The sequence below is a fragment of the Pelodiscus sinensis genome, chromosome 16 (assembly GCF_052426305.1).
Source record: "Pelodiscus sinensis isolate ZL-2025 chromosome 16, ASM5242630v1, whole genome shotgun sequence".
NCBI classification, from domain to species: domain Eukaryota; kingdom Metazoa; phylum Chordata; order Testudines; family Trionychidae; genus Pelodiscus; species Pelodiscus sinensis.
In genome coordinates this window covers 6,865,681-6,881,048 of record NC_143067.1, presented here as the reverse complement: position 1 = coordinate 6,881,048, position 15,368 = coordinate 6,865,681, and the positions used below count along the sequence as shown (strand labels likewise).

The window sequence follows — 15,368 nt, the reverse complement described above, 5'->3', positions numbered from 1 at the left end:
TGACAAGAGCTATTCACAAAGCAAAATTCAACCCCAACAGCCTCCCAAGAGCAGCGCCCAGGGAGCACCTGCCCCCCCCCCCATGCTGTGAGTGGGAAGGGCAAAGGGCCAGCCGGTAGGGCCAGAGTCCCTGGGTGTCCCGGGGGACCAGCGGGGAGGAGGCTGCTATGACATAGTGGGGGGTAACCTGCCAACTCTCTGGCTGCTGTCTGTAGCACCACCGAGCAGACAAGCGATGAGTCACTATGCAAAGAGGGGATCCCAACTGGTTTGGCCAGCTGACCCCCATGGAGAGGAACAAAGGAAGGTGGATGCTGCCCTGGCTGGGGGGCAGGGCTGGAGGAGAGTGAGTTAGTTCCTGGCTGGAAAGCAGGGGAGAAGGAACTGGGGAGGGGGCTGGGATTCCCCTATCTCAAGGGGGGCATTGAGGCCTCTTAGCCCCCAGTTCCTGTCACCAGATTACATCTGGGCTGTGCTGTATCCTGGAGGAGCAATAAACCACCCTCAATTCCACTGGCTGGTGGAGTCTGTTTGTGCCATCTCGGGGTGCAGGAGACGGGGGACCCCCAACGCGCCGTCATAGCTGCCACTTGCAGCAGGGGGCCCCCCACACACCAGCACAGCTGGGAAAGCAAAGCAATGCTGCTCCAGCCCGCTCCGCTCCCCCCCAGCTGCGTCGCTCGGGGAGGGGCAGGCCGGCTCCTGCACTCGCTGGCAGGAGGCGGAGGGATACGGACGGAGGAGCCGAGTGAGCAGGGGCTGCGTTACGCCACTTCCCCTGCTGCTGCGGAGTGCAGGAGGCCAGACCCCGGCTGCCAGCACTGGCCCCTCAGCCCTGCTAGTCCCTCGGGACGCATCACTCGGGGAAAGAGATGGGACAGAGCTGGGGGGGTGGGGGGAGGGAGGAAGGTGGTAGGAAGTGGAGCAGGGGTCCCGTCCCTTCCCTAGGCTGGGGGGGTCGTGTGACTGGTGGCCCCCATGTCACCCTCACCAGTCGCCCCTACAGCTGCCCCATGTTCTCTCTCGAGAGTCTTCCAAGCCCACCTGCTCGCCGCCCCTCCCCACCCCGTCCGAAGATGGGGCAGGAGGAGGATGGACCTCCCTGGCCCGCCGTGTCTCCCTTACGTGTGTGGAGATGGCGGCGAAGCTGAATTACTGGCTGTTCTGGCAGCGCCCCCCTTTACCTTGATCATGCTGTGCAGGGACTTCTCGTACTTGGTCCTGAACACTTCCCGGATGTCCAGCATGTCGATCTCGCTGCGGGATACCATGATGCGGATCAGCGTGTTGTCCTTGGTTCCCAGACCCTGCAACAGGCCCCCCAGGCCCCGGATTAGCCACGGCACCATGCCAGAAAGGCACAGCTCCTTCCCAGACCGCGCCCCCGCCAAGAAACAGGAAACCCTGGGTTCTCTCTGCATGAGCAACCCAGCTGGGCGCCCAGGACCTCGCTCTCCTAGCCGAGTGCCGGACAGGCCGTGTTTCCAGGGCCCGCTGTCAGAGTCATGGCTCCTTCACACTGCTAGTCCCCTGGCCCCGGGATGGCTAGTTCTCCTGGAGCAGGAGCGGCGTGGCTTTCTCCTAGGGCTCAGTTTCAGAGGAGAGCAATGGGCCCTGTGCGATTGCGTCGGCGTGGGCTCGGATTTCCAGCCCGTGCATCACAAAACGTATCTGCCCTGACCTCTGCCCCATGCTCTAACTCGGCCTGCACCTGTCCTGGTGCCAGAACCCTGCCAGGCCTGGGCCCAGAAGAGAGCCCCTGTGCCTCTCATGGACTGAGGGAGGCTCACGGCTGGCTAGTAGGGTTTCCCTGGCCCACTCACCTTCATGGCCTTGTAGAGCCTTTCAGCAAAATACTCGGGGGTGCTCCGGATGCACTGCACTGCAGGAGAAACAACGAAGAGGAAAAACCAAGAAGAGTCACCTGGAGAGTCCAGTCACCCCGTACCCATTGGCCAGCACAGCCGCTTCCTTAGCCCTTCGAACCACCGTGCCCCAGCTCAGGGCTCCACTGACCCCTTCAAACACCTCAAGCTCCCGGTCTCTTCTCCCTCACCTCCAACACCCTGTTAGATGCTGCTTCCTGAGCCGCACTTCCAGCTTCCCCAGCTTCAGTCATTCTCCCTGTACCTTCTCCTGGCTCAGCACAATTCCAGAGGCTCCCTCCAAGATGCAATAGAACCCGCCCACAGGACAGTGGTCTCCCTCTAAGGCGCATTGTAACCCGCCCACAGGACAGTGGTCTCCCTGTAAGGCGCATTGTAACCCACCCACAGGACAGTGGTCTCCCTGTAAGGCGCATTGTAACCCGCCCACAGGACAGTGGTCTCCCTCTAAGGCGCATTGTAACCCGCCCACAGGACAGTGGTCTCCCTCTAAGGCGCATTGTAACCCGCCCACAGGACAGTGGTCTCCCTCTACCGCGCATTGTAACCCACCCACAGGACAGTGGTCTCCCTCTAAGGCGCATTGTAACCCGCCCACAGGACAGTGGTCTCCCTGTAAGGCGCATTGTAACCCGCCCACAGGACAGTGGTCTCCCTGTAAGGCGCATTGTAACCCGCCCACAGGACAGTGGTCTCCCTCTACCGCGCATTGTAACCCACCCACAGGACAGTGGTCTCCCTCTAACGCGCATTGTAACCCGCCCACAGGACAGTGGTCTCCCTCTACTGCGCATTGTAACCCGCCCACAGGACAGTGGTCTCCCTCTAAGGCGCATTGTAACCCGCCCACAGGACAGTGGTCTCCCTCTAATGCGCATTGTAACCCGCCCACAGGACAGTGGTCTCCCTCTAATGCGCATTGTAACCCGCCCACAGGACAGTGGTCTCCCTGTAAGGCGCATTGTAACCCGCCCACAGGACAGTGGTCTCCCTCTAACGCGCATTGTAACCTGCCCACAGGACAGTGGTCTCCCTCTAAGGCGCATTGTAACCTGCCCACAGGACAGTGGTCTCCCTCTAAGGCGCATTGTAACCCGCCCACAGGACAGTGGTCTCCCTCTAAGGCGCATTGTAACCCGCCCACAAGACAGTGGCCTCCCTCTAACGCGCATTGTAACCCGCCCACAGGACAGTGGTCTCCCTGTAAGGCGCATTGTAACCTGCCCACAGGACAGTGGTCTCCCTCTAAGGCGCATTGTAACCCGCCCACAGGACAATGGTCTCCCTCTAACGCGCATTGTAACCCGCCCACAGGACAGTGGTCTCCCTGTAAGGTGCATTGTAACCTGCCCACAGGACAGTGGTCTCCCTGTAAGGCGCATTGTAACCCGCCCACAGGACAGTGGTCTCCCTCTAACGCGCATTGTAACCCGCCCACAGGACAGTGGTCTCCCTGTAAGGTGCATTGTAACCCGCCCACAGGACAGTGGTCTCCCTGTAAGGTGCATTGTAACCCGCCCACAGGACAGTGGTCTCCCCCTAAGGCGCATTGTAACCCGCCCACAGGACAGTGGTCTCCCTGTAAGGCGCATTGTAACCCGCCCACAGGACAGTGGTCTCCCCCTAAGGCGCATTGTAACCCGCCCACAGGACAGTGGTCTCCCCCTAAGGCGCATTGTAACCCGCCCACAGGACAGTGGTCTCCCTGTAAGGCGCATTGTAACCCGCCCACAGGACAGTGGTCTCCCCCTAAGGCGCATTGTAACCCACCCACAGGACAGTGGCCTCCCCCTAAGGCGCATTGTAACCCGCCCACAGGACAGTGGTCTCCCCGTAAGATATACTGTAACTAGAGATGTAAAGAGGTAACCAATTAACCATTTACCCGGTAAGCATTGCCTTACTGGCATGCTTATTGTGATAATCCGGTAACTGGAGCATGGCCTTGCTGGAGCAGCCCCCCACTCTTCACTTAAAGTCCCCATGTGTGATCCTCTGGGTTCCGACATCTCCTCCAGTCCTGCCCCTCCACCAGACAGCACCACTCACCCACGGCCAGCATCAGCTTCTCAAAGTCCCCGGACAGCTCGCCCCGGATGCTCTGCTCAATGGGCTTCCCGGAAATCTTCAGAAACTCGTCGAAGACTGTGGGGTGAAAACCGGAGAGAGGCCCCGTCACAAGCCAGGGTTGGGGGAAATGGAGGGCAGCCTCTTTGGCAGGGCGCAGTCTCTTTGGCAGGGCGCAGCCACCCGTCTGCATGTTTGAGGGGCTCTCAGAGACAGCGATTATTGCCTCTGACGTGTTTGGCCGGCAGAGGCGGCAGAGCGTCCGGCTGTTCTCAGGAGCTGGCCCATGTCTGCGTGGGAACGTGGGAGCTGTTGTGGTTACGCCAAGTTGCAGCTGTCCCGGCGTTGGTCCCCGTTGGGCTGCTGTGAGGATGGCCAAGTGTGCGCCGGCCATCCTAAATCTTTGACAGACACGCCGGGGAATGAACCGGGGGCTCCAACAGCTGGCGTTAGAACCCCCAAACGCCTCGTGCTTGGGACTGACACAACTCATCTCCTCTGTGTCCGGCAGAGAGGGCCCCTGGAGCCCCTGGCTGGCCTGGAGTGGTTTCCATCCTATACCAGTGGGACCGTTTGGTTCAATGGCTCAGCGCGCCCACTGAACCACTGCTCCAATGCCCCTGCCTGGAACACACGTTCACTCCCCGGTGCGCTGGCCAGGCGCACGCCCGTCCTTTGTGCCTTAGCCAGACCGCGAGTCATTCAGACACGACCGCAGGAAGGCAGCCGGCCAGCGGCCGGGGAACTCTCGTGCTTTCACAGCCAGCAGGGGCAACTGGCGAGCCCCCCACCATGACTCCTCCCTGTGCCACCGCTAGCCCTGAGGAGAGTCAGGAGAACCCCTCTCCGTCCCAGGCCCTGCCTCTCCCCCACCCTTGGTCAGCTACTGCCCTGCCTTTGCCCCCAAGCCCTCTCCCCTGAATGATGCGGCCTAGAGTACGACCAGCCAGGGGAGTCCAGCATCCACCAACTGTGGTGGGAGGAAGCGGAGCAACGTGGCCCTTGCTCTGCTCCTCCGGCCCTGTCGCTCCGCTTCCCCCCGCGAGCGACACGCCAGTCGCTCCTCTTTCCCTCACTGCTGCCGGAGGAGCGGGGACAGGGAGGTAACCCAACCCCTGCTCCCGGCTGCTGTCCCCCGGGCCCATCGGGGGGTACACATGCCCCCGCACGCCCCCTTTCGCGTCACCCCCGACAGCAAGTCTGCCTTTAGGGGAGCTACCCAGCAGCTGCCTCCCTGATGAGCTACCCAGCAGCTGCCTTTAGGGGAGCTACCCACAGAGGCACCCATGGCAATCATGGACACCACGCAGCTCGACCACAGAAACAAAGCCCTGGGGGGTGAACACGTCGTTGTAGCACGAGGCCTGAGAGGACGAAAAGGAACATTCCTGGCTCCCTCAGCAAAGCCCAGAAGATTTCGCCAGAGATGGACACTGGGCACCGGGGTCTCCCCCTTCAAAATTCATCAGCTCTCATGGAAAAACACCTCTTAATTGTCCTCCCCAAGCATGACCACCAGATGGCGAGCGCCCAGCCTGGCCGGCCTCCAATCCACACACACTCGGCAAGACCCAGCTAGCGGCTCTGGAAGGAAGGAGGGGGCGTTGTGCTTTGGAGATGGAAGTGGCTCACCTAGCCGGAGATGCTGTTTGCTTCGGTTTCCCAGGATGTAGATGAACTGGGCCTCGTCTGTGCCCCATTTCGACTCGCCGGCTTCCAAGAGATCCTGGCAGAAAGGCAGAAACAGAGTCAGAGAATGCGGAAAGCCTGACCAAGCAGCCCAGAATGAACGCGCTCAACTCCTGCTGTCAGGACCAGCTGCAAACCGTAATGCCGCTGTTTACAAAAGGCAAGGCTCCTTCCCGGTCTCACTCAGCAGCCTGGAATCTTTTGTTTAACTTAAGTTTTGATAGGCAGCAGGTTTAAAACAAACCAAAGGGAGTTTTTCTTCACTTGGTGCACAGTCAACTTGTGGAACTCCTTGCCAGAGGATATGATAAAGACTAAGACTTTAACACAGTTAAAAAAAGAGCTAGATATTCATAGAGGTTAGGTCCATCAACGGCTATCAGCCAGGATGGGTAGGAAGGGTATCCCTAGCCTCTGTTTGTCTGGAAATGGGTGACAGGGGAGGGACCACATGAGGATTACCTGTTGTGTTCCCTCCCTCTGGGGCATCTGGTATTGGCCACTGTCGGACGACAGGATACTGGGCTGGATGGACCTTTGGTCTGACCCAGTCTGACTGCTCTTATGTTCTTAACTGACTTCATCTCTAGGGAGGTTGTCAATTCAAAATCTGATCTGTCTTGTCTTCTTTCCCCTAGGCTATAACTAACTCTGTGTGCAAGAAACACAGTTGTGACTCCACAAGATCACATGGCTGGAAGTTGAAGTGTGTGTGTGTTTGTAAAACTAGTTCCTACACTGGCCCGTATGCAGGGTGTGTGAAGGGGGTGCGAACACACCCCCTACAGTCCTTCATGGTCCTTCATGGGGCTGACTCTAGCCGACCTAGGGAAGACAGGGGTGGCGCATTGCCCCAGCCTCCCTCTCCCACGCTCTGGCTACAGGTTGCAGTGTGTGTGCATAAAAACCAGTTACAACCACAGCAAGAACACATGGCCGGAAGTAGTAGCTGCGGGGCTGGGGGAAGGTTCAATGGGGCACAGCGGGACCACAACTCTGTGTGCATGTGTGTAAACTGCTTACAACCCCCGCAAGATCACATGGCTGGAAGTGGTGGCTGTAGGGGGGGGGGGGTTGCTCAGGGCGCCGGGGGATAGCTTGGCGTCAGCGTGTGCACAAGATCACATGGCTGGAAGTGCTTGCTTCCAAACGACAGCCTGGTGTGAGCAGGGGGTGTGCATAAGCCACTTACAACCCGTAAGATCACATGGCTGGAAGTGGTGGCTGCAGACGGCTCGGGGAGCTCAGTGAATTAGCTTCGCTGACCTTTTGTTGCTACACTTCTGGGTTTGTACTGTGTGTAGCCACAGCCATGTGTGTCTGCGGAGCTTGCTACAAAGTGGCCCTGGGTGGCTCTTGTCCACGCAGCCTCTCAAACGCTGTGAAAGGGAGAGAAACGGGCGCCTGGGCTGCAGAAGTCCGCGCCGAACCTTCCCAGCGTGGGGCGTCAGCAGCCGGGGCTTTGGGCCCCTTCCTAGCTGGCCAGACACAAAGCAGCGCAATGAACAAATGACAAAAACTGTGTCTCAAAGCAGAGTCAAGGGGCCAGATTCTCGGCTGCCGTAAATCAGCATCGCTCTGATTTGAACCAGCTGGCGGTCCGGGGGGGCCCTGAGAGACTCATTCTTTGGCCCCTCATCAGAGCCCTGAGCAGATACCAAATGTAGTATCGGCAGAAATGAGCCCGGACACCTGCCTACACCCCCGCGGATGCGGATACCCAGGGAGATCCGTGGATTCTTCCTCCCAGTCGCTGGCTGGGCTGCGGTGAGCGCCAGCGAAGTGAGCCAGGCTCCGTTCCGCCCCACCTACCTTGGCATCCTGCTCCACCAGGTCCTCGCTCACAACGTCGTCCTCCTCCCGGGTGCCCTGCGTCAGAGACAAGAGGCCGGCGGTACAGTCGGAGGAGTGAGAACAGGCAGAAGGGAATGGGGAGTGGTGGGCAGAGCAACGTACCCGTGGGCAGCATCCCCACGGAGCCTGGCGTGGCCCTGCCCACGTTCTGCTCCCAGGAGTACCCTACCTGAGTTCCTTGTCTTCCGTGGCCCAGCAGGGCAGGCGTGGGCTCGGCAGCCTGCCACTAGGACTTGGGGAGGCTCGGGCAGGTGCCCTGCCTGGTGCTCTGGTCGCAGTGTTGTTTTGGGGCGAAGGAGCCACCGTGGCGCTGCCCGCCTCGGGCTGCAGGGTCAGGGTGTTGTTCCCAGTCCGTGCTCTGGAGCTGGCTCGGGAGAGCTGTGGCGGTGCCTGCTTTGGGGCTGGGATCAGGCGGGTGGCGCTGCCCTGGGGTAGGGGGCCGGTAGCTGAGGGGGACGGGAGGGGAGGGAGGGGGCCAGAGTAGTGGGGACAGGGCTAGCCTCTCCTGGCTGCCAGTTCACCCGCTGCCCGGGAATGTACCTGAAGCAAAACGATGAGCATCTTCCTGAAATGGCTCGAGGTGTCTCCCAGGACGTCCGCCTCCAGCTCCTTCTCGTAGGCTGGAGCGGGAGAGAAAAATGGGAAGCGCTTCAGCTCCGCGTTCAGGGGAGGCCGGAGCCCAACACAAGGGAGCGTCCTTAGCTCCCAGGATCCGGATCCCGGGTTCAAGGGGGGTACATAGCACTGGGCGCCCAGACTGGCATCCCTCTCTGAGAGACCAGCTATGCTGCACTGCCCTCCGAAGCACGCCCCAAACGAGCCATGCCCATTTCAGAGGCATGGTCCCTGCCAGCAACCCCCGTCCCAGCCCCAGCCCCATCACCATAGCAGGGTTGCCAGATGTCTGCTTTTTGCCCAGACAGTTCAGTAATTGCATTGTGAAAAAAATACTGGACATATACAATTTAAAGGCACAGCGACTTTTTTTTTTTTTGCTCAACCAATGTTTCCCCACCACGTTCGGGATTTTTTGCAAACATTTTCTGGCAACCGTACACCATAGACATAGTCCGACATCTGTATTTGAGGGCAGCTCTTGTCAAGCCAATGGGGCTGCACAGGGGGGTTAATTCCGTGCCTGCATCATTTCAGATCAGGGACGGGGGAGGCAACTTTAACCATGGTTCCAGGGGCTATTTAGGCAACTGAAAACTCGAATGACTTTTGCAAATGGCTTAGGAATGATCTGGTACTAGATCAAGAAAGAAAATCAAATAAATATAAGCCCCACTCCGCTCGAATACGAATCTGTTCTGACAGCTCGTGGCAAGTCACTTAAGGGATACCGTCTATGTTTAAAATCGCAATTTCTGTTCTTACTCAGCTACTCTTACTAATGCCAGAAGGGGCTATCGCGATCATCTGTCCAGACCCCCTGCCCTTCGCAGGCCACTGCACCCCACCCATCCACTCCTCTCACAGACCCCCAGCCTCTGGCTGAGTTTCTGAGGCCCTCAAATCACGGCTCAAAGATGTCAAGTGACACAGAATCCACCAGCGACATTAATTTAAACTTGCAGGCGACCCCACACTGCAGGGAAAGCAAGTGTGTTTATGGACAGCACCCACCTCTCCCCATAGCCTGCTTCTGGTTAGGGGTTTGCAAACGCCCCTGCACGGCGACCCCCTGCCGGCAAATTACTACACGATCCTCAGAGACGGACCAAAGCCCAAGCCCACCTGAGGCCCATCACCCCATGTTGGAGGGGAGGGGGCTAAAGCTAAAATCTGTCCCCCACCCGGGGGGCAAAGTCCAGGGGCTTGTAACTTAAGCCCCACTGCCCAGGGCTGAAAACCTCTCAGGCTTCAGCCTCTACCCTGCATGGTGGGGCTCAGACTTCGGCACCGGTCCCCAGCAAGTCTAATTCGGCCCTGGACCAATGTTCTCTAATCTTTTCCATCCATGTGTGGAATAAAGTTTTTGTATGTGCGCTGAGGCATGTGCAGATGTGCACCACCAGTAGAAACAGAAGCCTAGCTGTGGGTGCTCTGCTTATCAACTGGGTGGTGTGTGAATCTCTCCTGGGCAGCCAGACAAGGGCACAGCTTACAGGGAACACTGCTGGTGACCCTATTAAAATGGGGTCACGACCTGACCCCAGCTTGAGAACCCCTGGACAAGTCAAGCTCTTTGAGCCTGCTCTCAGGAGGCAGGTTTTCCATTCCTCAGATCATCCCAGGAGCCCTTCTCTGCGCCTGACCCACTCTGAATTCACCTTTCCCACACTGCACAGACCAGAACTGCACCCCGTGCTCCAGCTGAGGTCTCAGCGGTGCCTTGTGTAATGGTACTAACACTTCTCTGTCTCTACTGGGAATACCTCGCCTGATACACGCCAGGACCGTCAGCCTGTTTTGCGGCTGCATCACATTGATGGCTCAGTCATTCTCCTGCGATTGACAAATACAGCTCTTTCTCCCTCTGCAGTCTCCTCTTCATCCAGTTCCTTCTCCACGTTTCACTTCTCACATTTTTAATCCCCATCTTCCCCAATTTAACTAAGACTATCCCATGTGGCACTTAACTGAGTGCCTGACTGATATCCAGATAGATTAGATCTACTACATTTCCTTTGGCTAAAAAATCAGTTACAGGTGGAACCTCTCTAGTCCGGCACTCTCGGGACCTGACCTCTGCCAAACCACAGGAGGTCAATATTGTCTAGCAGCATTTCCAACACTTCCATGGCTTGCTGGGCTCTGAGAAGACATTGAGGGGTAAATTAGAGCTAAATCACAGCACAGAACACAGCGCCAGGACGGGTGGCTGCAAACAAACTTTATGGGACTGCGGGAAACTTGCCACACCCATGTTAAGTGGATATCTGGCTAACTCAATTCATGCCGGACTATGGATGTTGCTGGACCAGAGTGTGCTGGACTAGAGAGGTTCATCCTGTTTCTTCTCAAAGAAAGATATTATTCACTTTGTTACCATCAATCCAACAACTGAAACAATGGTAAGAAATATTCTTCCATTATGTTCTGTCGTTTTAGACTACTCAGTTCACCACGGTTGGAACAGATCATTTAACGTTAGGAAACATCCTAGCAGATATTTCTGGTCTTAATCGAAGGCTATGTCTACATCGGCAGCTTCTTGTGCAAGAACAGCTGTTCTTGTGCAAAAACCTGCCGGGTGTCTACATTCCACGCGCATTCTTGTGCAAGTAAATGTACAGTCCAGTGTCGGAAAACAGGGCTTCTTGCGGAAGAGTTATTCCTCTCCCCAGGAGGAATAAGCCTTCTTGAGCAAGAGCTCTTGAGCAAGAAGGCAGTGTAGACAGGCAACATGAATTTCTTGTGCAAGAAACCCCGATGGCTAAAATGGCCATCAGAGCTTTCTTGCGCAAGAGCGTGTCCACACTGCCATGGACGCTCTTGTGCAAAAGCACATGCCAGTGTAGACGTGCTCTTGTGGAAGACTTTTGCACAAGAACTCTTCCACAAAAGAGTTCTTGTGCAAGAAGCTGCCAGCGTAGATGTAGCCAATTCTGTTTAGAAACACAATTCTAGCTCCCTGTGAACCAATCTCCACTCAGCTCTCTTTAACTCCAGCTGCCCAGCACCAATCAGAAAGCTGGACACAAAGGCCCAGTAATGTTTGGGGAAATGGCTCCCAACCCAAGGCCAGATGCAGTCCCTTGCCCCATGCACAGGGTTCCAGTGGGAGGGAAGAGGCTATTTGGGAGTTGCTCTAATTTATGATGAACCGATGTCCCATTGGACTTTAACCCTCCCCTGGCCACAGGCTGCTGGCTGCACTACTCGCCCCGGAGAAGCCAGGATTCCCTTGTCTCCCACTCTCACCATCCCTGTAGGCTTCCACCAAATTGTGTATCTGCTGGTTGGTCCGGGATGCCAGGATCTCAATCAGGCACTTCTCGTCGGTGCCGATGCCCTGCAGGCAGGAAAAACAACCGCCACGTGAGACGCCCTGCGCCGATGCCAGGCACGTAGCCCCTTGAGAAGGGCAGCCTCTGGGCACTGCCTGGAGGAGCTGAGCTAAGTACACGCGCCCTTAGAGGGAGCGCCCAGAGCTCTGGTGTAGCGAGGATGCTCAGAGAGCCCTTCCCTGCCCCTTACCTGCAGCGCGTCTTTAATCTCCTTGGCATCAAAGTACGCCAGGGGCCGCATCAGACCCACAATCAGCCTCTCAAATTTCCCCGTCAGCTCCCGTTTCAGGTCTGCGATCAGGTCCTGGGGCACGGAAGAGGGTGCGAGAAGGAGAGAGAGAGAGAGGAGGAGGCGTGAGTGGCAAACTCGTGGGGAGAAAGGACTTATCAAGGTAGCCGCCTTAGCTGTGTGGGGGGGCGGTCCGGACCTCAGCAGGGCTATTGGCAGAGTGCAGGCCGGCCACGGCGGCTGGTGGCTGGGATGTGACTGACCCACCCTGTCGATAGCTAGTGAATTTTCCCAAGTGAATGATTTTGCTCCACTGTGTGCGGAGCCCCGGCCGGTGTGGCAGGGACAGGCAGAGCGGGGATTGGGGGGGTGTACCCGGCATGCTGTGCTTTGGAGGAGGCAGCAAAGGCGCCTCAGACCAGGATGTGGGGCTGTCCCATGATGCACTGGGGTTACCTTTCCATACAGCGATTTGTAGGCTTGGCTGATCTCGAATCGCTGCTTGTTGTTCCGGGATGTGATCAGGTCCAGGATGGCCTCCTTGTCGCTGCCTGCAGGGAAACACGGTCAGTCACCCTCCTCCCACAGCTGAGATCGGCAAGATCCCGCTTTCCCTGGGCCGGGAGCGGATTCCAGCTCTGTGCTGGAGATGGCAGGACAGAGCGCTGCGACCCCTCCGAGCCTGGCCTGCCCGGGAACAGGGCAAGGGACTGATGGGGCTCTGGAGCATCACTGGGGAAAGGGAGAGAGCAGGGGACATATCATGGAGTGCCCTGTTCACGCGCTCCCCCATTGGGATCCCGCTCTCGGGCACCAGAGACTGTCCCAGGTCAGATTCAGGCTGAAGATCTCTGCCTCTGGCCCGCCCCTGACAAACTCCCTTCTTCCCCGGCCCCAAGGCAAGCCACCAGGCATTGCAAGGTAGCTTGTGCATCAGGAAACCTCTCTATAGAAACAGGCCCTGAAAACGTGCACCGTGCACCCTCGCTTACCATTTGCACGGAGGCAATGAACATAAGAGCGGCCGTACTGGGTCAGACCAAAAGTCCGTCTAGCCCAGTCTCCTGTCTTCCAATGGTGGCCAATGCCAGATGCCCCAGAGGGCGTGAACAGAACAGAAAATCATCAAGTGATCCCTCTTCTGTCGCCCATTTCCAGCCTCTGACAGAGGCTAGAGGCCCCATTCCTACTCAGCCTGGCTAATAAGTATTGATGGCCCTGTCCTCCATGAATCTATCTAGTTCTTTTTTGAACCCTGTTAAAGTCCTGGCCTTCACAACATCCTCTGGCAAGGAGTTCCACAGGTTGACTGTGTGCTGCATAGAAAAAAACGTCCTTTTGTTTATTTTAAACCTGCTGTCCGTTAATTTCATTTGGCAACCCCTAGTTCTTGTGTGATGGGAACAAGTAAATAACTTTTCCTTATTCACTTTCTCCCCACCCGTCATGATCTCATAGAGCTCTATCATATCCCCCCTTCGTCTCCTCTTTTCTACGCTGGAAAGTCCCAGTCTTATTAATCTCTCCTTATATGGCAGCGGCTCCAAACCCCTCCTCGTTTTGGCTGCCCTTTTCTGAACCTCTTCCAATGCCAAGCACTGCTTGCCAGCACCGGAGGGGATGACACTAAGGGCTGGGAGGTGCATTTGTGGCCTTCACCCCCTAACACCCTCCATTGCCTTCTGCACAGGGTCACCCCTCCATTCCGCTCACACCTGCCCAGCAGCTGTTAACAGGCTGCTAGGACAAGGCCGGCTCCAAAGCCACCGACGTCAAGACCCCTGGAGATTCAGCGGCCATCGGAGGGGCCGGTAGCGCGGGGGTGGCAGAGCGTACGCACCAAAGCCCTTCATAGCGTTGTACAGCGCCTCTGCGTCCTGGCTTGCGTTGAAGTTGGGGAACTCCTTCACGGAGCCCCGGTACCGGCCAGCCTAGAGAGGGGGAGAAGAAAGTAAATGAGGCAGAGGCCGTGTCACGCTGACCGGTGGAATTGAACCTGGGACCTCTGGAGCTCCGTGCATGAGCCTCAGTCTACCGCATGAATTCCACCTCTGGGCTTGTCAACCAGCCTCCACAGGGGGACTCGGTGAAACAGGGCCCTCGGCAGCGGGTCCCATTGGCTGGGCCTCCCCAAACAGCCAGGCGTGGCTCCGCCCACGCTCGGCCCCCAAGTCCCCCCCTCCCTGCTCTGAGGGGGCCGTGGCTCTCAGCTTCCCAGTGCTCTGGGGAGCAAGGCAGGGGGGCCTCGGTCAGGGGGCATGGACAGGTCGGAGCCTCGAGCGGAAGGGGCAGGGTGGGGCTAGTCTCCCCCACCACACGAACAAGGCCCAGGTTCACCAAGAGCTGGGGGGCTCGCGGGGGAGTTACCTCCCCAGGCCTTTGTTTCCACTCCAGCATCACCCTCCTCCGGAGCGAGGCAGCTCAGCCCTCCAGCTGGACAGTAATGGTGCAGCAATCTGTGCTCCGGCCCTCGGCCTGGCTCGCTGGAGCACCAGAGCCTGCTCCGACCACAGGCGCCTCCCTTAGCCCTTGGTCTTGGCTGTCCCCCCTGCACAACGAACCGATCCCAGCGGGTAGGGGGGCCAGGGGTCTGGTATTGTACCAGACAGTCCGGTATTTGCGCGCTCTGTCCGGTAAAAAAAAATCAGACAATACCAGACACGTGCAATGTCCGGTATTTTCTGATTTTTCCGGCTGCGCACCGGATGGAAGCCTGGCGTGGGCGGGGGGACCGGCTGGGAGGCGGGGCCGCGATTGCCGCCGGGAGCCCTCAGCTGGTTGAGTGTGAGGAGGCAGGGAAGCCTCCTCCTCGCTCGTGCGTCGCTGGGAGCCTGTGTGGGACAGGCAGTGTCCCGGGATCTGCAAGTGCCTGGGTCAGTCCCGCTCCGCACCGGCCGATTTGCTCACCCCCCCCCCGCTTCCCGGCTGGCCGGTTTTCCCCCACTTCCCCTCCTGATCTTCCCCAGCCAGCCCTCCTGCACCGCCCCCCAGCTCTGCTTCCCACCGGCCCGTTCCTTATCCTGATCTCCCCCAGCCAGCGCAGCTGCACCCCCCCTGCCAGCTCTGCTTCCCGCCCCCTCTTCCTCCTGGCCAGCCCTGCGGCCCCCAATCCCTCCCAGCTGTGCTTCCTACCCCCCTTCCTTTCGGCCAGCCCTGCCCCCCCAACCGGTTCCCCATCCCACCCACGATCAAGTGTGTCCTTTTTTTGGGGGGGTCTACCTGGTAACGGAGGACAGGCCCAGCCAGAGGAGTTCTAGACAACACTCAAAAACCAGCACACTGAGGAGAGATGCGCATACCCTCCAGCTTCATGGCCTGAGCCGACCTCCAGCCATGGGGGGGGCTGGGAGGAGACTTCCCGAGGGGCGGCGTATCCCACCACCATCTCCTTTGGGGTTCCACACCCCTGCCTCTCAGGCATCGCGTGTCGGCGGAGGTCAGAGGTGGGACCCCAGTGTAGGCAGACCCGATGGTCCAACCCACCATGGCAATTTCTCTGCACCCGCATCGCCAGCAGGTCACCAGGCACAGTGAAGGAAGTGAGTCTCAGAATGAAGAAGTCAAGTGACGCTGGATTTCCCACGCGGTCCCTGGCTAATTTTCAGCCACTGCCCTCCCAGCCGGGTGCTGAATCAGCCCTCACAGAGCCAGAGGCCCCTACAACAGAGCGTGTGCAGCACAGCTTTG

The 15,368-nt window shown here is 58.2% G+C and overlaps 1 protein-coding gene across 3 annotated transcripts in view; it reads right to left on the bottom strand.

Annotated features, from left to right (window-relative positions):
- ANXA6 (annexin A6) overlaps window positions 1-15,368 on the bottom strand; it is a 50,558-nt gene that overhangs the window by 23,801 nt on the left and 11,389 nt on the right. For all 3 annotated transcript variants that reach the window (XM_075900575.2, XM_014581156.4, XM_075900574.2), the window contains exons 3-12: window positions 13,522-13,612; window positions 12,138-12,232; window positions 11,643-11,756; window positions 11,367-11,457; window positions 8,037-8,116; window positions 7,455-7,511; window positions 5,586-5,679; window positions 3,936-4,031; window positions 1,824-1,882; window positions 1,185-1,307 (exon numbers count right to left, since the gene is read on the bottom strand). In XM_075900575.2, the coding sequence (XP_075756690.1) occupies window positions 1,185-1,307; window positions 1,824-1,882; window positions 3,936-4,031; window positions 5,586-5,679; window positions 7,455-7,511; window positions 8,037-8,116; window positions 11,367-11,457; window positions 11,643-11,756; window positions 12,138-12,232; window positions 13,522-13,612 (900 nt within the window). The remainder of the gene's footprint in view (window positions 1-1,184; window positions 1,308-1,823; window positions 1,883-3,935; window positions 4,032-5,585; window positions 5,680-7,454; window positions 7,512-8,036; window positions 8,117-11,366; window positions 11,458-11,642; window positions 11,757-12,137; window positions 12,233-13,521; window positions 13,613-15,368) is intronic.